Genomic DNA, 23,611 nt, shown 5'->3' on the forward strand with positions numbered 1-23,611 from the left:
GTTTTTGGTAGTTTCATGTAACTTCTTCTTTTAAAGGTAGGTAACTGCTCTCATTCCATAACCTGCGCTGTTAATGAAGGAATAGTTCATGCAAAAATGATAAATGTATTCATTTATTCATCTTGTTTTTTAAAGAAAGTCTCATAGGGATCATCATGGCTGTATTTATTTTGTAAACAATAAAGTAAAGACATAATATTGTGAATAAATATGCTATTTAAATATATTTTTAAATGTAATGTATTCATGTGATGCAGAGCTGAATTTTCAGCATCATTCTCCAGACTCCAGTGCCACATGATTCTTCAGAAATCATTCTAATATGCTTATTTTCTATCAAGGAATTATTTAATTATTTATATAAATGATTAGTATTGAGAACAGCTGTGAAGTTTCATATTTTTGGGGAAATGTGATAATTGTTTTTTTTTTTTTTTCAGGATAGAAAATTTAATAGAACAGCATTTATCTGAAATGGAAATCTGTTGTAATAATATAAATGTCTTCACTGACCTCAATCTTTTCAGTGCTAACCTACATCCAATGAGTTATTTCACTGCACTACTCTTGGAAACACTTTTTACTCTCCGTATCCTCACTTGCATTTTCTTCCTGATCTATTTTTGCAGTTTAACTTTACAACTATCTTTTCTCTCTGTTCCCTTGCACCCCATCACTGTTGAAAAAGTCAATAAAAAAAAAGAAAATATATAAATTCTATAATTTTCCAAACCCATATGCTTTTACTTTTCCCTATGTGGAACACAAATGAGAACAAGTTAAATCTGCAAAATGGAATATGTTTTTGAAAATAACATTAAAATGTATCATAGTGCTTTCAAAAAAATCTCCATTTGTGATTCTATAGAACAAAACAATCATGAAAACAATGCAAATGGTAATAATTTTTGGATGAACTATTCCCTCAAAGCTGCTGTGTGCAATCCAAGAGATGATCATAACTAGCCATTTATTGGTTAATTTCACCAAAGAGAGTAAACACTGAAGGTTTCTCTGCTTGTTTGAGCCGCACAATATACATGCTTAAAAATAAAGGTTCCCAATGGTGTTTTTTAGTTACAATGCAAATGAAGAACCAGTTCTGGGTTCCCAAAATCAACCTTTCTGAGATTAGTTCTTAAAAGAACAATTTTCTCTTTATGTGAAGAAAATTGACACTATTTATTTATTTATTTATTTTTTGCTACAAAGAACGTTTTTTGTGGAATGAAAATGTTTCATGATTGTTAAAGCTTCTTAATGGAACAATAGATGCCAATAAAGAACCTTTAATTTTTGCATTGCTTAAAAGGTTCTTTAGATAATTAAAATGATCTTCACACTAAGAACAAAAAATATATTTTATAAAACTGTTCACTGACAGGTTCTTTAGGGCAACCAAAAATGGTTCTTCTTTAGTTTGACTTTTATGTTGAAGAGTGTAGCAACACTGACTCAACCACTTCCTTGACCTTCAGACTTTTTGCAAAAATCCTTTCGGTAGCACTGAAACTACACACCCCAGCTTTTAGATCTATTATTCCTTCAATGCTTTTCAAACACACAAAAAAATAATACATTTGTGCTCTCAGAATGAAAGGAAATTCAGCAGGATAACATCCGATGGCAAGAATCTTGAAGTCTGTCCAAGGATCCAGTTCAGCAGTGGATCTCATAAGCGATCTGCGTATCAAACAGCAAGCTCTGGTTCATGAACAACCCTTCAGGATCAAGCGGAGGTCCTTCGCCTCCTTCTGCAGGAGCCCTGCGGGGTCCGATCCCTGCGGCCAGGCCCGGGGTCAGCATACACTCACTAGCCTTTAGTGTCGACCCCTGTTGGCTGCAGGACGGCGGGGGAGGCAGCACCGGTCTGGCACGGTTTAACACGAACATCTCGTGACCACGTTCATCCCGGTACTCTTCAAGTTGAGCAAACGTGGTGGGACCGTCGGAGTAGTCGTTGACGTAGAGGATGCTTTCCTCTTTGCTGGCACCATATCCATCCTCCTCTTTCTGCCGTTGGCGGTGACGACTGTAAATCATGCAGAGAAGCAACAACGCTGTCAACGCCAAAAGAGAGATTCCCACCGCGATGGCCGTCTGGGTCGCGGTTCCCAGTGCGTTGAAGTCCATGCTTTCAAGCTCATAAATCGGTTCCTGACTCACGTCCACCGAAGAAGGATGATAGTAAGACGAGGAATGCAGTCGAGGCCAGATTTCCGAGCGGGACAATGATGAAGACATGTTCACCGACAGGTGAAAAGTCACCCGAGCTACTCCGCCGGGATTCCAGGCCTCACATTCGTAGCGTCCGGCATGCGCCACCGTGACGTTGCTGAGAAACAGCATCCCACTTCCCGTGTCGGGATCGAAGCTTTCCCGGTCACCTCCATCGTCGGTTCCTCCTCTGACCGGCCCGCGACTCGCAGACCCTCCTTTTCCACCAGGCCTGGCCGTCACCAACCTCCCTATGGTCTTGGCATCTCCGTCCATTCCGACCTCCTGCACCAGACCTCTGGGAGACAGCTGGGCTTTTCCGTGGGACGCTTTCCTCCAGGTGACTTGTGGCTGCGGGTATCCGGATGCCTGGCAGGACACACGGAGACTCTCCCCCAAACGCACCGTCAGGTGGCTAGGCTCCAGTTGCACTATGGGCGGGATGCAAATGAGGCTGTTCGCAGGAACCTCGACCAGACTGAGATGGGAGAGACGCGGAGGTTCGGCGCACAGCATCCGACGCTCGGCTGAGCTTAATAGCCTCTGACCCTCTTCATTTATCCAGCCGCGCAGCCAGTGCAGAGCGCAGTCACAACGCCACGGGTTATCTGTAAGAGCAAATGCAATATAAGCCTCTCAAAATACAGCATTATTAAATATTTATTCAAACAGAATTTCTGTGCAAAAATATTTAAGAAAAAGTAAAGCTGGTCTGACATCTAAATGCCATGTGGTACGTTTGCAGGCCATGAAACTCATTTAACACTGGATTGTTTTATAATGAAAGTTTGGATCTTGAATATTAATTATTTTACTTAACCTGGCAGAGCTACCGATGGAAACATTTCTTAATTAATATTTATGACAATATCACATGTGCTTTTTTTTAAAAATCTTACTGACCCCAAACTTGTGAATGATAGTGTAATTTCCGATTTGTTTCTTGCATTGGCTAACGTGAACCTCTTACCTGTGACCCTCAGCACCTGCAGGCTGACGAGGGGTTTGAGTGAAGCGGGGCTCAGGGTCCTCAGGTTGTTCCTGCTCAGGTCCAGAAGAGCGAGAGATGACAGACCCACCAGAGCTTGATCTCCCAGCACCTCCACCGCATTCTCCTGCAGATGCAGCTCCTGCAACCGCTGCAATCAGCAGTTCATCACCATTATTAATACAGGTATGATCATAGCCACCATAAAAACACACTTTGTAAAGCAATCTAGCATAACGCAGAGTCATCTATTTTTCACTTCAGTGTCTATCGAATTAACATACTGCTGAAAAAGGCCCAATAAATTTAGAAACTTTATGAGTTTTTGTACTGCTTTTCTGTGGCTTCTGCTTCTCTTCTACTTTCAGGAAAAGTGCACATTTTGGCGTAATATTATGTAAAGTCTGTGCAAATATTTGGAACTTTTTAAAAAATAATTTTAGTGACAGCAAACTGATTTTAATTTTTCCAAAATGATCTCCCATTGTTAGGATGAAACGTTCTCGTTTATGTTGAACTCCACAGATCTTTGATAGTGTTAATAAGGGAAAAAACTGAAACAAGTATTATTTCTGTTAAAGGGATACTCCACCATGTTTTCATATTAAACTATGTTTTTCCTAAGACGAGTTGATGCATACCTCTCTCGTCTCAGTGCGTGCACTCAATCGCTTTGGCGCGCGGTGACACTTTGAAAGCACTTAGCTTAGCCCATTCATTCGATATGGGCCAAGCAGAGAAACTACCAAACACTGCCACGTTTTCCCTATTTAAATACAGTTACTCGCGTAGTGTAATTCGACCTAGGACGGTAACACAAAACGTTGCGCTTTTCTAAGCGAGTAAAACGTGGCGGTGTTTGGTAGCTTCTCTGCTTGGCCCATATCGAATGAATGGGCTAAGCTAAGTGCTTTCAAATTGTCACCGTGAGCCAAAGCGATTGAGTGCACGAACTGAGACGAGAGAGGTATGCATCAACTCGTCTTAGTTAAGGGAAAAACATAGTTTAATATGAAAACACGGTGGAGTATCCCTTTAACAATTCGCATTTACCCCAAATGCAAAATAAAAATCCATGATAGAGTTTTGATGACTTTTTTTAAAGTCATTAAAAATTTAAGATTAAAATATATCAAGAAATTGTTTATGTACGTTGGTCAGAAGAGAGAAAGAGTTTGCGAATTTGCTGTCACTCCCTTTATTTAACATATACTGTATTGTATATATATATATATATATCTATATATATATATATATATATATAAACTTTGTTAGATTTATAGTCAAAAGCTCCAATAAATTAAGTTCTTTAAAATGTTTTGATGTAATAGTTGTTCATCCAATCCTTGCATTCCGTTCAGATAAAATTATAGGATGCCCTACCTGACTATCAAATATGTATTGGTGTACCAACCAATAGCAAGAGTTTGGGGCGGGGCTACTGTAGCAGACTGAGCCTTAGGGAGTTTAACCGGCTAGGAAAAAGACATTCAGATTCCAAGCCGAAACAAATATTTACCAAAATACACAGACATTATGTTAAAAAAAGTTTGACTCCTAACCCTAGGGTGGTTTGTGTGTTCGAGTCTCGGGCTGGCAATACCACAACTGAGGTGCCCTTGAGAAAGGCACCGAACCCACATCTGCTCCCTGTGTGCTGCAGCCTAAATTACTTTCCACTGCTGTGTGTGTGCTTTGAATGGGTTAAATGCAGAGCACAAATTCTGAGCAGAGCCGGATTATCCATAAGGGCACTTGGGCCGGTGCCCAGGGGCACCAACCATTCACAACAACTAGGGGGGGCACCACATGAAACAAGCTTTAAAATATTTTTCGTAAATTGTTTCATTATTAACTTGAAATTCTTGAAGGATCATACATAACTCATTTATGAACACTAACTTAACAACAACAACAACAATAATAATAATAAATGATAAATAAATAAAGATTATATGACCACTATCAGTCCCCCCTTCCGTCCCAATCTGTCAGAGTTGAGTTGGTCCACAACAAGTATGTACAAATGTGTAATTTTTTTAACGGCTACAGAAAATTTATCAAAATGGACAGACGTCAGTTGAGTGATTTTGCAAAAAGAAAGTTAAAGACAGACAAGGACACTAGACGTTTAGCTAAAATTCAATATGTTCCAGGGATCGAAAGTTTTTTTTTTACCACGAGAGAAGAATGAGCTCAGGACGACAATGACACAGAAGCGATTGACTGCACGCTGCCTGTTTAAGTGAAAGTTAAAACATTACCGTCTCCAGCCACAAGAGGGTGCTCTATGCTGCTCACAGTGCTCCTGTAGTCTACACTGAACACACAGAGCACCCTCTCACGGCTGGAGACGGTAATGTTTTATCTTGGTTCTTGGTTCTAAATAAATGTGACTTCTAGTCCAGTGCGACTTTTTCCCTTGTCATGACGTATTTTTGGACTGATGCGACTTATACTTAGGTGTGACTTATAGTCTGAAAAATATGGTAGTTGGACAAGTTAATAAATTACATTTGAGAAATCAACTTAATTATGTCTGAATGGGGGGGAGGGGTACTTTGAGGTAGTCCCCAGGGGCACCACACTGTATAATACAGCCCGGATTCTGAGTATGGGTCAGCATAGTTGGCGGTATGTCACATCAATTTCAAGTGTTTGACGTGAGAAATGGGCATTTGAAAATATGCTTTATCTGGTAGGTGACACTAGTAGCACAGAAACTGCATAGCCTACCTTTAAAAAAAATAGTGATTTTAGTCAATTACACGTCTTTCCAAAGCAAAAATCACTTATTTCTCTTTACAGTTGCATTTTGGAAGTAACCTTTTTTATGTAACAAGCCAATAAATTTACAGTCGGACTCCTAGTTGAACCTTTATTGCCTATTTTAATTAGTATTTTAGTCACATTAATGCCTTGTTAGATGTTACATTTAAAAACAATCATTTGGAATGTTGAGACATTTGAATGTCACAGAGGGTCACTCCACCTGCAGACCCCTGAAGGTGTAGTCCTGGAGTCTGGTGATCTGGTTTCCTGCGAGGTAGAGGATGCGCAGGTGGTCCAGACCACCGAACACGTCAGCTGTGATCAGGTGGATGCGGTTTCCGTTGAGCGCCAGCTCCAGAAGCAGACCCAGGTTTCTGAAGGCCCCGGCCTCCAGCGTGGAGATACTGTTGTTCTGCAGGTAGAGGTAGTGCAGCTGGCCGAGGTCAGAGAGATCCCGCTGACGGATCTGTCCAATGGCATTGTCCTGCAGAAAGATGGTCTGGACAGGAGAAAACATTAATACATTAACACAGGTTTGTGACATGTTTCTTTTTATGAGCTAACATTAAAGAATTGTAAGCAGAAAGAACTAGAGATAATCAGTTTAACCTGTATTTCTTACCGATAGTCACAGTTTTCAGCTTTAAAATAGCTAGTCTAAATAAATAACACAATTCAGTTCACTGAGAAGCAAAATAATAATAATAGTAATTCATTATTTTTATTGAATGTATTCAATATATAAATATATAATAAATAGATATAATATATATATATATATAATATATAATACATTTATTTAATATTTATTGAATATATTGATATTTATATTTGTTTTGATCATTTAAATAACTTTAATTATTGAATTATTATTATTTTTGTTTAATTATTGTTGTACATAGTATTATTATTGTTCAAGGTGTTGACTTTACTAATAATATGAATTATAAAGTACATAAATAATAAATGAATTAATAATAATATTAAAACAACCACAGCAACAATAATAATACAAAATAATTATTGTACAAATTAGTATTATTATTATTATTATTAATGCTGTTTTCATTAATAATCTAATTAATAATAAATTATATTAATAGTGGAATTATAATTATCATGCTTTTTTATTATTGTTGTAGTTCAGTGATCATTTGAATTATATTAACAATGGAATTCATGATAATGATAATGATAATGATAAATTTATTATTATTATTTTATTAGTAATAATAATAATATTCATAATCAAATTATTATTATATTAACTGTAAGATTATCAATATTGTACATATTATTATTATTATTATTATTATTATTAATGCTGTTGTCATTAATAGTAATATTAATAATACATTATATTAATAGTAGAATCATTATAATTATGTTTAACTGTATTCAAATAATATTTTAACTATATTAATAATTAAATTATTATTATGTTTTATTCTTGTAGTCTGATGATCTTTTACTTCAAAAACAGAAATAAAACAATGAGTTACTTTAAAAAAAAAAGAGAGAATCTGCATCGCTCTCATTTTATAGAAAGCTTCAGTGATTATAATGGCGGTCTGGTTTTGACGTGCCAAGTAATAAAAGCAGCATCCGTCTCATTCATGTCAGCTTGTGTTTCTGTCCTTATCAGTGACAGCAGCGAGAGACTGCAGACAAAAAAAACCCAAACCTTTTTAAGCTGAAACAAAAAGAAAATGTTTCTTTCTTTATCCTTTCCTCTTTACTGTGTTCCAGATGAATGCAGAGTGAAAGAAGGTTTTCTTTAACATGAAACAGATCGATACAAAGCTTCGGAAGTGTTGCACAATTCTGAATTGACTATCCTTGAGCCTTAAACATGCAAACAAATCAATTAGCAGCATCAGAAGGGCATTCATTATTAGGCTTTTACAAGCGCAGAACAACTGAGTGGCCTGTCTTCACTCTTTTAACTGTATTAATGATGCAACATAATACACTGATTCATTTTCTAATTGATTTCTATCAAGCTATTGTCTGTGATCAAACACGGGCTAAGTCGAAGCAAATTTCTTGTGAAGCATAGGTTACACAGGTCAACTGAGCAATTTATGCGAACTGGCTCATGAATATTCATGAGCTGCAGTAATGTTAGTGATGTGACTGGAGCAGATACAGAAACATGCAAATAGGGTCCAGAGAGTAACGCTGGCCATGATTTAGTGAATGATTCTGGAGTTATGATTCATGGTTTCAATGTCAGGTTTGCTGTATTGTGGGTCAAGGTGTAGATACAAACAAAAGAAGATATACTCTTTTATTATTTAGGGTGACCGGATGACCAGAATAAAAAATGGAACAGGTTGGAAAGTAGCGCAAGTGTTCCATAATTTTTTTTCCCATATTGTTTTTAACATTTCGAAAAATAAACAGTAAGCAACAAAAGCACAGTGTGATTTAATGTGATTTAAAGATCGTTACTATTTTTTTCTGTTTTCAATTAGTTATTTTGATTGAAATTCTTAAATTATGCTTTAGTTATTTTGATTCAAAATGAATAAAAAAAATGTACATGTCACCGGAAGTATAACGCTTACACAGAAGTATTTTTGACGTTGGACGTACGTTTTATTTAACATTTATAACAACAATAATCACCAAAAACACTAGCAATAAATGAGTTATGATTATCTTTTTTATAAATATGCATTGCAAAATATATTTAATAAATGGTTAGGTTATAAATTGATGCCTTTAACTCTTTAAAATAAAGTTTTCCAAAAGGGGTATTGCAACGATGCCAAAGAAGAACCATATTTTGCTTCCCCAGAGAAGAAGATTCAGAAAGTTTTCATTTCAGTTAATTTTTTTCTTCTTAAAAATGTTTTTTTTTTCACCTTAAAGAATCTTTTTATGGGATGAAGAGATGACATTAATGTTGAAGGTTCTTATGGAACCACCAAAGTTAATGTAGAACCATTTCAAAGGTTCAATGTTTGTCCCCAATACTGTATTTTGAGAACGCCCCACCTATGAACATCCAAATGCGTTTGTGCGACTGACCTGTGTCCCGTGTGCAATGCCTTGTGGGAACTCTTTGAGCCCAGTGGATCCACATTCAACAGTCAAACTATAGCAGCGGCACCCAGATGGACAACCTCCCGAAGACGTGCACAGCTGGGCCAACATGAGCACCAACACCACAGAGAGCTGAGGAGGATTCATCTCAGAAAGAACTGCGAAAACAGGAAAGAGGGAATGATAGAAAAGAGGCGGCAGAACTAGGGCAAAGAGAGGAAAGAGAAAAGAAGAAAGAGAGAGACGGGTTGCAGTTAAACCAGTGGAATAATTGTCCAAAAGAGAAAGAGAGAGAGACAAAAAGACAGGGCTTGTTAAAGAGCGCATGCACGTGTGAGTTAATCGGATCCGTAACGCATGAGAATCCTGCTTAAGTGGATCGGAAAATTTAATCCTGCCGAGCAGAAAGAGAAGTAAGCGTAGAGTCAACATATGGAGGAAAAAAAAGTCTGAAAGATGGATAGCACTCGTTTCTGCCTGCGGTTCCCTACAGAACAGTCTCTTAGGAAGAATCTGTGGTGGGCTTTGGTTAATTAAACATGAGGCTTGAGGAGCACATGCTCGTGTCTCCAGGATCTCTCTTCTGTTTTGAGAGAATATGAAATACAACACCAAACACTGGCCGGCGAGCTCTACACGCTTCTCCAGGGAGAGCAGATCAAACCCTCAGCCTGCTCCTCTCGCCTCATCCATCTCAAATCCCCAGCTCTTCATTAAGACATGGATTAGAAGAGTTATGAACAAAGACATGTGCATTTTGGCCCCCTGGTCCCAGAATTACATCATACTGGATATACTTCAGGGCTGGACCGTATGATTGTATGAACTGCTGGAAATGCGTTAGAAAGTCTACCTTGGTGTATATATTAATACATATTCGTATTCTGTACCTAACGCCTAAGATTTGTTTAAAAATAATCTTATCTGTTAGTTTGTGATTATAAAATTGCATTGCATGTTAAAACCTGGTTATTTAATAGTCTGTACACATGTACAGTTTATTTGTTGTGTTTATTTGATCAAAGGTAAAATTCTAAAATAGTGAAATATTATTTCTGTTTAAAATAGCTTTTTCCAGTTGAATATATTTTAAAATTAAATTTATTTCTGTGATGCAAAGATTAATTTTTTAGTATCATTGCTCCAGTTTTAAGCGTCACATGATGCTTTATTAATCATTCTAATATGTTGATTTACTGCTCAAGAAACATTTCTGATTATTGTCAATATATATATATAGATATATATATATATATATATATATATATATATATATATATATATATATATATATATATATATATATATATATATATATATATATATATATATATATATATATATATATATATATTTATATAAAGCAATAATTACCCATCAAATGAATAAAAACAATAAATAAATCAAATGCATAATAATAAACTACCTACAATGACATCTGAACATCAATTATACTCCGAGTGTGATTTTGTTGTTGTGTCACATTTTCACTGTGGACAGTTAAATTACTTGTTGCTAGAAACTTGTGGTGCCTGCTTAGGACACAGTGAAACGTGTTTCAAACCTGATTTATGTTTTATCAAACAGAACAACCAGAAAAAAACAAGACACAAAAATACTAAACCTCTCTATACCTGCCAGCAATAGCATCATTTGTGGTTTTTCAGAAATACAGCTCTTACTTTCTTTGGCTGCTCTGTTCTAGATAAATTCAGAATGAAAGAGAGTTTGCCGAGAGCTAGAGCTTCATCCACACCTCGAGAAAGCTCACAAAATGGATCAATACGTAGTTCTGTGTGCGTTTAGCAGTTCTAGGTCATCTGTCTCACAGCTTAGAGCCCCACAGATGCCTCTGAAACATGGAAGTGACTGAAAAAGATCAGCACTGAAAGATTTAGAGGTCCAAAGCACAGGGATCAAAAGCGACATGAGGCGGATTTGAGATAAGAGTGCATCTAGAGCTCCTAAATAATGTTCAAAACTTTAAATATGAAACGACATCTCATTTTTCAAAAAAAGACATAATAATGCACAAAGAAAGAAAGATTGTCTCTGCGGGGACAGATAACAATGAATTGTTTCGTTTGGCTTCGATGTTGATGTGATACATTTAGGCTGTTCTTCGCTTAAATGTGTCATTGAGTGATGAACCATGAGCAAATGTGAATATTTTATGCCTGTTGCTTAATTTAGAGAGTATTTGAGAGGACAGCGAGCTCGATTAATGCAACATGACCCACATAAGCCTTTTATCTGCTCAAAGCAGAAAGACATGATAAACATCAGTGGAGAAATGGCAGTCTATTCGAGTCCACTGTCCTGCACTCAAATGCTATTCTCCTGACGCTGGGGAAAAGAGAAAAGAAATCACAATGGATAAAATAAAGGGGGGAAATGGGAAATTCTGAATGAGTTTTGGTTTCAGTGCCTTCCTTTTGCTACGTGTTATGCCTCACAAACATCTGCAAGCCAAAGAAAGCAGCTGTGAAGTGTTGAAAAGGCGATGTTCTGTGAGATATGGCGCTCTCTTACATGTGCGTCTGGGTTCTGAAGTGATTCTGCCAGATGAGATCCCTTAAAAGCACCGGGAACGTCTACAGAATTTAATATTTAGAGGCTCCACTGTGCTTTATCATGAGACAGAGTGTTTGGAATTCACTGCATTTCACTCCAACAACTGCAGAGTGTGTTGAGAATGGAAAACGGAGGAATGATGGAAGAACTGAAGTTTCAGAAGATGTCATATCTCAGACAGATGGATAGACAGACTGACTTAGTGAAAAAAGATATTTAATGAGAATAAAATGTAGCCAGAGACTGCTTAGTCCACCTGAAATTGACTGAATCATAAAAGTGGTAATTGTATACCACAGGTGGTTAGAGTATGAAAAAATAACTAATTTGTGACATTGAAGAGGTCAAGGTTGGACTGTTGGGCCACAACTTGTGGGAAAAAGGTGACTTTTCTTCAATGATGGGCTGTTAATTTGGCTGTTATTTTTTTTTAATTATTTATTTATTTATTTACCTTTTTTGGAATGCAACTTAAATTATACTTTTAGTTGAGGATACATTTTTTTTAATAAAATAAGAAAGCAATCTAATAGAAAATATGTTTAGATGAATTAATAACCATTTATGTTGCTTGCCAATAAAAAAATATTGGCAAGCAACACAAATCTTGCCTCTAGCTGAGGATTTTAAAATAAAATGCAACAAAATAAAGAAAAATAAAATAATAAAATAAAATGTATGAATGAATGAATAAATAATTTATTTAATAAATACTTAAAAATAAATACATACCTAAAATAACATTTTAATAAATGAAAAATAAAATTCACAAATGAATTAGTTGTTTATTATTATTATTATTATTATTTTGCAATAATTATGGAAAATATTTACATAATTGCTTACACAAAAATAAATACATATTATAATAATTTAATAATAAATAAAATAAAATAAAAACAAGACTTCTGTCATTACTTGTGCTCATGTCATTGCAAACTTTATTTCTTCTGTGGAACACTAATGGATAAATGTTGTCTTTCAAGCTTCAAAAAAGACAAAAAGCACCACAAAAGTATTATTAAAAGTGGTCCAGATGACTTTCAAATGTAATATTTTTCAATATTTTACATTTACATTTAGTGATTTTGCAGAAGCTTTTATCCAAATCGACTTAAAAAGCCTTGGAAGAGGCCATCCGCAGCCTCTGAGGCCACATGATTCATGATACTTTGAGAAATGGACTAGAACTTATATCATTATTCATTGATAATCCTTCCCTCCAGTGAACTGTTAAACACAGCGAGCGGACCGTTGAGAGCCCTGTCAGTCAGGCTGATGAGAAGGCCGACACACAAAGAAATAGAGGCTAAACAGATGGTGCATTCACACATTCCCTTAAAAAACTATTCTAGAGAAAAAACATTTCTATAAAATCCATACTGTTTTGCAGCCAATTCAGTACATCAGTTTCTCAAACAACTACAAATAAAGAAAACAAAAGAGCTTCATTCTTCAGCGGACAGCTTGTGTCTTGATGATACACAGTACAAATGTCAGTTTGCTCCAGAGATATTTCTACTGTCATGAGTCTGGTTATAATTCTGTTCGCTCTGGATGAGCTATAAGGCCTGTACAGATCTGACAAGCTAATACTCTCTGGTTTATAGTTTGTAGAGATGCTGAATGGAGTAACGGCTGATTCTGTGAGCAGGCAGAGCTTTGTTTGCTCTTGTCTGAGAGCAGCGTGGAGGGTTTCATATCTACAGTGCTGTATGGAAGCGGCTCATTCGAGAAATGACACTTCATTCAGGACTCTGGCCCTGAGCAAGAGCGTGTAGACAGACGACTGTCCTTGTGCTGGGAAAGCTGTACTTCAGATGTACTACAGTATGTGTTGCTCTGAATAGGAAAATGTGAGCTCAGTGAAGGACAGCTGAATGTTAACTGTGGAGTTGGTATTTGTCTGTCCTACCTTTTACTAGAAAATCTAAGAATTAACGACAAAACCATTGTCAAATCATATTTTTGCAACAAAATCTAAGGGGGGGGGGGGGGGATTATAATAGAAAATAGCAAATATAAAAATCAAGTATCACGGTTTATCAATACTATTTTATATACACTATTGTTCATAATTTCTATTTCAAAGAAATTATGTTCTTTTGTTCAAATAAACCCTGAAAAAAATATGGTTTTCACAAAATCATGAAGCAGCACAACTGTTTTAAGATTTGACAGTAATATTTTAATATGTTTTTGAGCAGCAAATCATTATATTAGAATGATTTCTGAAGGATCTTGTGACACTGAAGAACTAATGGAGTAATGATGCTGAAAATACAGCTGTGCATCACAGGAATAAATTACATTTTAACATAAGTCAAAATACAAAATTGTAAGACAATTTCACAATTTTACTGTTGTTTAAATTCTTTTGTACTTTCAAAAACATAACAAAATGTATTATTAAATTAAAAAGATTAAGAATTAGAAAATGTTCTAAATGAAACAATTGCAATGTTCCTAAAGTACCCATGAATAAAACAAGACACTACACTTTATCCCCGTGAACACACATCATGCTCTTGGGTTTTCAGTCACATATTCAGTCTTGGTAATAAAATCTGACGACACCTCTAGATCTGAATGAGTCGTGATTGCAATGAATGAGCTCCATACGCTTCACCTGTCAGCCTCGTATAACATCATATTCAGATGTAATGTGCTCCCAGGAGTGCTCTCTTTAATGGGCCGAGCTAAAAGCTTGGAGAGTTACGACTGACCCATATCATCTATACGAATCACAGCTATCGCGTCGCCTGACACGAGCATTCATCAGCTCTAATGTAAGAGCAGAACGCTGAGTCTAAATGAGAAGAGCTGAAGTGATCAGATTCAGCGTGTCAAGAAGAGATAAGAGAGAGAGAGAGAGAGAGAGAGAGAGAACACACAGCGGTGCCCTCCGGCCATGCCTCCCATGTTGTCATGGAAACAATAGCACAGGGTTTGGATTCTGAAGGCAAGGCCTGGAGGCAATATCACAACCGAGAGCAGCGTTCGCCACTCAGGAACAAGACTAATAAACAAAGGACGAGCCAGATCAACAGAGGGGAAGAAGTGAGCAGGGGAGAAAGAAAGAAAGAAAGAAAGAAAGAAAGAAAGAAAGAAAGAAAGAAAGAAAGAAAGAAAGAAAGAAAGAAAGAAAGAAAGAAAGAAAGAAAGAAATTCCGTGCTTGCAGTTGATCACCTTTCATCTCCCTAAAGTCAAATGTACCATAAGCATCACTATAATGATATGATGATTTACATCATGTGGAAGATGCAAACATAATGCAAATATAAATATATTCAGAATAAACTGCCAAAATCAATATTTGGTTTAACTTAAAGAAATGACAGAATATATTACTGGGTAAATAGAATTTAGATAAAGTTGATTAGTATATTGTACTCCTCAAATTAATAATTATAGTAATAATAAGTATTTAAATTAATGTGACTTACAAAAGAGGAACAAAAGCAAATTATTAAAAAAGCCAAAATTTTAATAATTTACAGTGGCAGGTTTATTAGACCATTAGATACTACTACTACTACTACTACTACTACTAATAATAATAATAATATAAACTAATAAACATAAATCAAATTTGTTTTTTTTTATCAATATTTTTCATCCTGGTTTTAATTTAACAAGTAAACCATGGTGCAAAAATAGAAATATAACTTTTTAATTTGATTATATTTTAAAAGATTAATACAATTTTATGTATTCATCTAATTACCACGGTTCTTTGGTAATATATTTTTTACTCGTATAACACATGAATTCTGAATTATGAAAACAACAAAAAATTGTCATAGGCCACTGAAAAATATTAACATTTTATTATTATTTTATATTTTATTAAATACTTTTCTTTTTTTAATTAATTGTTAAACTAATCAAATTGTTTTAATTTGAATGATTAGTCATGCTTTTTGACAAAATATTGTTACAATTAAATTTAACCCATTTCAATTCAATTTCAATTTCAACCAGAAGATAAAAAGTCTTAGAAGGATGGATGTTAGCCATATCTACAGACCAACATATGTATGACCAGAAACCTTTTAAGACTTTTTTTGTGCCTTTCATCTTCTGCTAGGTTTGTAAGTGAAGTGCAAGAAAGAAAAAAAAAACATGTTTTCAAAAGAGAGAGAGAGAGTGTGTTGAAATGAGACGCAAAAGCATGTAAATTGTTATGCTCTGCGATGTCACCCGAGTGTTTTTCCTCTGTGATTGTGTGTTTTGGCAATCACAGCACACGAGGGCAGTAATCAGAGACTCAAACACACTTCCACCCCGTAGTCTTCTATCATTTCAATCAGAAGTGAACTAACACAGTCCCAGCGAGCCTCCGAACCTAACCTCATACTGTCTCCGAATCAATTCCAGGCCTATATGTATTTCTGGCGTGTCACCAATTTAGCCAGAGACTCTGAATTTTGGATGGTCCAAAGAATAGACACATCTGCTTGTTATTTAATCACAGTAGCGTGTCCAGATGCGGTTTGCTCAGATCGATTTTTGTGGTCTCTAAGCACAGATCAATACGTGTGTGTGCGTGTTTGTCAGAGGAGTAACACTGTCCACTGATTTGAAAACTTTTTGAGATGCAAATCAATATGGGAACCTGAGAACGAATCTCATGAAAACAGGTCCAATTTTGCATTTTTTTTTTTTCGAAAGAGAAATAAGGCCCAATTTGGCATTGTGCCATTATTTTAATGAATATAAAACTAAGCACATTTTCTCTGAAATTCTCGTTACCATAATGCATCCAGATTTAGTTTTGTGTTTGTAATTTCTATAATTCTTTATAATGATTCTCATTAGATTCTCAAAACTGTAATACTGTGTTTTTGTGCAGTTCAAAACAAAACAGCTTTTTATAAAAGCATTAAATAAAAGACAGTGGAAAAATAACTGCATAATACATATTTTATTATTACTTTATCACTTTTTTGAATTACAATTATTTGCATTACAGTAACAAGAACTGGGAGAGAATGAACACCTTAATTGCCAAGAAAATAAAGTAATAAAACTGTAATAGTACTTAAATTAGCTTTAATTTGTTGCTAAATATATCTAACATCTTCGAGCATGATGTATCCAATTTAAATTCCCACACAAAGCTCATTGTTCTTTACACATGCTGGGAGTTGTAACATTACAGAATCCACATGTATGGTGTCTCGCTGGATGATTTTATCGATCGCTGCTCGGTTATTCACTGCACGCTCATGCGAGTGTGACACTGTGCTCTTGTGCTTCTACACTGGACTTTCAGCTTTCAGTCAGTACAGTCAGATAAGCCCAAAAAGAGCCCAGTGTCATCACCTGTAGCACAGCTTCCAGCTGTGGGAGCTCAATGCCATTCGCAGCGGTCAGAAGAATAAGGAAGAAGCTGCATCTTAAATCCACATCCAATATGACTTTTAAACAATATCACCTATATTCACAGCATCTTTTCAAAGCACCTGCTCAAACTACATTCATTGTTAAACAGTATATATATATATATACACCATTTTATTTATACATTTTATTTATATAATTACAACAGATAATTAGATGATAGATAGATAGATAGATAGATAGATAGATAGATAGATAGATAGATAGATAGATAGATAGATAGATAGATAGATAGATAGATAGATAGATAGATAGATATATAGATAGACAAGTTGTATCTATCTAGACAAAGATTAGATTCCTGGCCAGGCAGATCAATCAGTCAATCTCTAATTGACACAGTTTATAATAATTTCATGTTTCCAGTTCCATGCCAGATTTCTGCCACATGGATTTCCTGTATGCTTGCCATATTCAGAGTCTGACAGTGGCGTCTGTTATAAAACAACAGACATATTGAATTACATGCACTCAAACTGTTGTTGTCTCTGTGCTAGTGTTAAGTTTGCATTCATTGGCACTGTTATAAATCAACCAGCCTTCATTGAAACTGTTAGGCAGGAACATAAACTAAGAAAGTATTTTATACATAGTTTAAGGGATATGTTGCTCTTTGCTTCCGTATATCTTTGTGAAAATAGTAAAAAAATATATATATATTATTGCATGTGACATCAAATAAACAAGATTTAGATCTTAAGAAATCAGATTGGATTTAACTCAGTACCAGATTACATATCAAACAAATGCTCTCCTTGGCTCCTTCTCCATGTGGAAGGATATGCACTGCACTCAATGGCCTTAATGATGCTGATTTTACAGTATTGCCGTCAGAGTACAATGCTCAATATGAGAGACATATTAAAAGTCATGCATCAAAACAATAGGTGCACAAGTGCATTTCTCCTTCAGTTTGCTGCAGGTAGAAAGACACTGTTGTGTAAGCATGAGGGGAAACAGCAGTGCACATGTCGTGAATTTAATTAGACAAAGTGTTTTTAAAAGTCACAGGATGCTTGAATATATCTATGATAATATAGATACAGAGGGTCTTACCTCCACGCCGTGGACTCGGTGCGGTGCTGCGTGCGGTGCTGAAGACCTGCGCTCGTGGTCTTTATACGGACTGAATTCAGATGCACATGAATGAAGTATCAATCCACGTCTGGACGGCGAACAAAGCGGCATTTGAGCTGCGATCCGAAAGGCCACCGCTCCGTCCAGCCATCCTCACAAAGCAGCGATGCTGGAATATTCCTCTGTCACATCACATCCAAATCAAAAATACCAAATCAATATCAGCCGAGCGCGAAGCTCTTACCGATACGAATCTAACCAACCAAAATCACGCGTTGTATCCCTCTGAGATAGGTTAAGAAGCTTTCTCCAAATCTCTTCCTTCCTATGAGCTCAGCTGAGTCAACTCTCACTCTCTCTCTCTCTCTCCCTCTCCCTCCCTCTCTCTCTATTGTTCACTCTGATTTGTAACGTAAGACTCGCATCTACTTAAAGCGTTCATTCAGCGTGTTTTCTTTCAACTAAGATCATTGGCCTTGCACGCCATAAACTTGTAAACGTAATTGAAATATAACAAATAATAAAATAATCCTCTTGATTATGACTGCTGTAGAATATTTATATATCCTACAGGCCAATATATTCATTAGTGGCAGTAGTATCAGATTCCGCTAAGAAAAACGAACTAACGCTCGACCTTACAACAGTAACAACAACAACAATAATAATAATGAACTACTGTTATTAATCTGCAGAACAGTTTTAGTATACAGTTTTAGTATACAGTTACTCTCAAGGTGTTTTGTGTTCTTTCGATGTTTTTTTCTGTAAGACTTTAAACATTTAGTTCAACAGTCATTACTCACTGACACTTTTCCGGTCACATGATTTCAGCACCATGGACAGCGACAAACGACCAAAATACACAGGCATCTACACCACATGAAAACATAAAATACGCTATATTACACTGGGGAGAAATATATATAATAACAATTATTATTATTATTATTATTATATTAAAAATAATAATAAAAATAAATGAATAATATTATTAGCTGCATTCACAGTTTTGCATTTAATTTAAATGATACTTGCTGTTTCTTTGTAACTAATTATAAAATGTATTACCAATTTTCTTTCAGTGTAATAGGCCTATATCTAAGCAATATCACACAAACAAATACATATTTAATTCTGATTAAGGTTCATATCACTGATCTATAATATAAAACATATATAATATATATAATATAGTCATATAGAGATCAGTGGTTCATATGTTTTATAAGTATTAATAAACATTAATATGCATACTTGTTAACAAACAGTGAGTATATTATGATATATATTAAAAGGTATTTCAAAAGTACATGCAAGAACATAGTAATACCATGGTAAAATACAGTCAAACCACTGGGAATACATCTGCTCTTCAGAGTTAGAGAGAAAATCTGAAATTGCATTCATACAACAGTTCAGGAAACATGAAGTTAATGAGTAGCTTACATTGTAGACATGATATTGTATTTTTCTCCTTTATTTCTATTTTTGCTATGCTAACATAAACTAAAAAGCAGAATGACTGAAAGCTTCAATGGCTCACTCATAAAGGCCTCCACTTAAAAACTATACAATATATAGTTCAATCAAAACAAACAGCTTGGAATAGCTGTTTTCTGCCATTTTTAATTTACTATGTATGTTATAACAAATCCATCACTACAAAAACCCTCAAAGAGAGGCTTCATACTACATTAAAGCACTTCATGTAGGAAGCAGAGAGGAGCGCAACAGCAAAATAACACAAACAAACCATCCATTACTGTCTTTTACAGTCTAATTACATGAAGAAAAAAAAAACTTAAATGTAGTGAGAAGCGGGTGATCCATTTGTTTTAACTGTCATTTTAGTATATTGATGAGTGTGTTTATTCCATAGAGATAAAAACAGTGAATTGTGTCGAATAACTGATTTGTTCTGTGCTCCCGGGGTGACTCTCATCCCATAACAGAGACGAATCGTGTGTCACCTTACTTTAATAATGCATCTCTCCCTGACTGATAATAACACAATTTATTTCAGGACCAAGCCTTGCTGTTAATGAACGCTTCAACAGAAACAGGCTTTTCGTAAATGATAGCCGCCCAGGTGTCAACTGCATAACCCAACATCTCAATAATGCGTCCTCAGCTGCTGCACTTCGTCATAAAAATAAAAGCTTGGTGATGTAATTTCCCCATTGTCTGAAATCCATAAAACTATGGCGTACAATGGAAGGCTGAGTTTCAGCAAACAGGAATGGCACTGTCGCCATGGCGATGTGATCCTGGGATGACATTAATATTGGTTTACGAGAAAGAAGAGAAACTCTACATTTTCCTGTTTGTTTGTTTCCCTGCGTAGAGAATGCAGCTGGAGTCTCGCTTATCTGTGCTCGTAATCCCAGTTGGGGCTCTTTTGATGGCTGTGTTATTGTTTATATATGGGTCGTATTAACCTCGGATGGAGCAGGGAGAGGGGGATCAAAGCGAGCTGACCCACATTCACATACGTTCAGATCCGTGTGCATTCGGGATGAAGATGCATGTATTGTAGTGTTTGTTTGCATTTACTGTGCGTGTAAATACCCTCAGGGCTGTGCTGGTCGATGTCGACCCAGATCAGAGTAATTACACATCAGAGACTCACGTCTGGAGTAGATGAGAGATTTGCCTCACCACGTACTAAATAAACACACATCAGTCTATAGCTTCATTTTTCTAGACAGATTGTACCAACCGCTGCTCCAAAACCAAGACGGCTGCTTATCTGAATTTTTTATTTTAAGACAACAAACACACGCTCCCAAGACAAAATACTGCATTCCATTCTAAATTGGAATTTTTAGTTGATTTATTTGACCTCTGACCTCTGACAACAAAGGCATAATTTGAGTGGAAGATGAGTTTTGAAAATGCTAGAATTACCAAGGTAAAGAGATGCAGCATGCAGCATAAGCCATGTATATTTAAGTTTGTTTTCGCTTTCATGTAGTCAAACAGGAGTCTCTTATGTTTACCAAGGCTGCATTTATTTATTAATGGTACAGTTTAAACCATAATATTCTGAAATATTATTACAAATTGAAATAAAAGCTGTCTGTCTTGTGAAATGAGTGCTGTCAAACAATTAATTTGGATTAATCGTATCCAAAACTAAAGTTTTTGTGTATACTGTATAAATGTATTATGTATATATAAATACAAACACATGCATGTATTTAAGAAAAATCTGTTTTGTTTATATATGAAATATATTGAAGTGACATTCAGCCAAGAATGGTGACCCATACTCAGAATTTGTGCTCTGCATTTAACCCATCCGAAATGCACACACACAGAGCAGTGAACACACACACACACTGTGAGCACACACCCGGAGCAGTGGGCAGCCATTTATGCTGCGGCGCCCGGGGAGCAGTTGGGGGTTAGATGCCTTGCTCAAGGACACCTAAGTCGTGGTATTGAAGGTGGAGAGAGAACTGTTCATGCACTACCCCCACCCACAATTCCATCCGGCCCGAGACTAGAACTCACAACCCTTCGATTGGGAGTCCAACCCTCTAACCATTAGGCCACGATTTATATATCATATAAAATATGAAAATATAAATATATAAATGTATGTAAATATTTTCCAAATATATACTCAATGTGTTTGTATATATATATATATATATATATATATATATATATATATATATATATACACTATTTAAAATATAATCTATTCCTGCGATGCATCATTCCTCCAGTCTTCAGTGTCACATGATCCTTCAGAAATCAATATACTGATTTTCTGCTCAAGAGATATTTCTTATTGTGCTTATTTTGCCCATTTTCTTTCTTTTTTTTGGAACTGTGATTATCATTTTAAAGGGATATAAATATACTCCTATTTAATGCATATTTAATTCATATTTAATTTGACTAAAAATTTATTTATTAATCCATCAATCCATTAAACGTAACTAAAAATTGACATTTTCATCCAATATTTGTGCCTGTGTTCCAAAGCAATTACTTATTGGACTTTAGGATTTAGCATTCTGCCTTTTGTAAACAGCAAGGATTGGTCCACTAGGCTTTAGAACAGAGCAGCTGTCTGTGAACGACAAAACACTCACTACACGAGCTGTGAGTGTGTAAGTGTGCTTGTGAGATTGTGTATATGTTTTGTGTCCATAGGCAGAGTGGTTTGTAGGGATTATTTTAACACTGAATTGAGAACGCGAACACGCTTTTACCCTGGAGAAAGAGGTGGGCCATGACTAAAACAGCTTTGAAGGATTACAGTATTGAAAAAGTGCTATTGTAGAAAGGAAACATGAGCAATGGTGTATAGACAGATGTTTTCTTTTTCACTAATCTTTGGGGTTTTGGGGAGGAATGAAAACAAGGGCTTTAGCACAAACAGAGCAATAACACACACACACACACACACATTCAGACATCTGTCTCTGTGTTACTGTCTGTTCAAGGTCAATAGGTTAGAAGGAATAGTTCACCCAAAAACAAAAAATTGCAGAAATTGTATTCCCTCTCAGGCCATCCAAGATGTTGATGAGCTTGTTTCTTAATGAAAAATGGATTTGAAAATATTTAACATCACATCACTTGCTCACCAATGGATCATCTGCTGTGAATGGGTGCCGTCAGAATGAGAGTCCAAACAGCTGATAAAAACATCACAACAATCTATAAGTAATCCACACCACTCCATCAGTTAATGTCTTATAAAGTAAAAATCTGCTTGTTTGTAAGAAACAAATCCACCATGAAGACGTTTTAACATTAAACCATTGCTTTGAGTTAAAATATCACTTCATAATCCAAAACCTTCCTCCCTCCAGTCATCTGAATCAGGAAGAAACGAGATTACAGCACAGATCAAGCACTGTTTACAAGTGAAAACAGTTCATAACAAATATGTTTGTGGATTTGCTGTGATAGAGAACAGGGGATTTAATGGACAGATTGCTCTTGGATTCACTTTTTCACTGGAGGAAGCGTTATTATGGATTATGGACTCATATTATGAACTAGAAACGATGGTTTAAAGTTAAAACGCCTTAATGATGGGTTTGTTTCTGACAAACATGCAGCTTTTCACTTCTCAAGATGTGAACTGATGAGTCGGAGTGGTGTGGATTACTGTGATGTTTTTATCAGCTGTTTGGACTCTCATTTTGACGGCACCCATTCACTGATGATCACATTGGTGAGCAAGCAAAGTAATTCAACATATCTCCAAATCTGTTCTGATGAAAAACAAACACATCTTCAACTTGGATAACCCGAGGCTAAGTACATGTCAGAAACATTTTAATTTTCATGTGGACCATTGCTTTAATGTTGTGAGCTTTCATCTGCGTGTCTTTGTGTAACCGTACAGTATTTCATCTATTTGTAATCAAATGAATGTCCTTCACCACTCACTCACAACCCATCAACACAGTCGTCTGTAAATACTCCTTATTGCCTTTCAGCAGGGATCCCTCAATAGACTCATTACTATTTCAGAAACACATCTCACCACAATC

General features: G+C 35.8%; 1 protein-coding gene across 3 annotated transcripts; it reads right to left on the reverse strand.

Moving 5' to 3' along the window:
* Positions 1–459: 459 nt before the first annotated feature.
* On the reverse strand, positions 460–18,427 carry LOC113080268 (leucine-rich repeat-containing protein 24-like). Of its 3 annotated transcripts, none has more exons than XM_026252476.1 (5): positions 18,066–18,427; positions 9,014–9,186; positions 6,198–6,476; positions 3,188–3,356; positions 460–2,825 (listed from the first exon to the last, which is right to left on the reverse strand). In XM_026252476.1, the coding sequence occupies exons 2-5, from the start codon at positions 9,173–9,175 to the stop codon at positions 1,660–1,662; spliced, it is 1,776 nt and encodes a 591-aa protein (XP_026108261.1). In that variant the 5' UTR covers positions 9,176–9,186; positions 18,066–18,427; the 3' UTR covers positions 460–1,659. The 3 variants fall into 3 exon arrangements, with proteins under 3 accessions (XP_026108261.1, XP_026108260.1, XP_026108259.1); XM_026252475.1 differs by having other exon boundaries at positions 9,014–9,231; XM_026252474.1 differs by lacking the exon at positions 18,066–18,427 and having other exon boundaries at positions 9,014–9,819.
* Between the last annotated feature and the right edge of the window lie 5,184 nt (positions 18,428–23,611).

This window comes from Carassius auratus, unplaced genomic scaffold (genome assembly GCF_003368295.1).
Source record: "Carassius auratus strain Wakin unplaced genomic scaffold, ASM336829v1 scaf_tig00030572, whole genome shotgun sequence".
NCBI classification, from domain to species: Eukaryota; Metazoa; Chordata; class Actinopteri; order Cypriniformes; family Cyprinidae; genus Carassius; species Carassius auratus.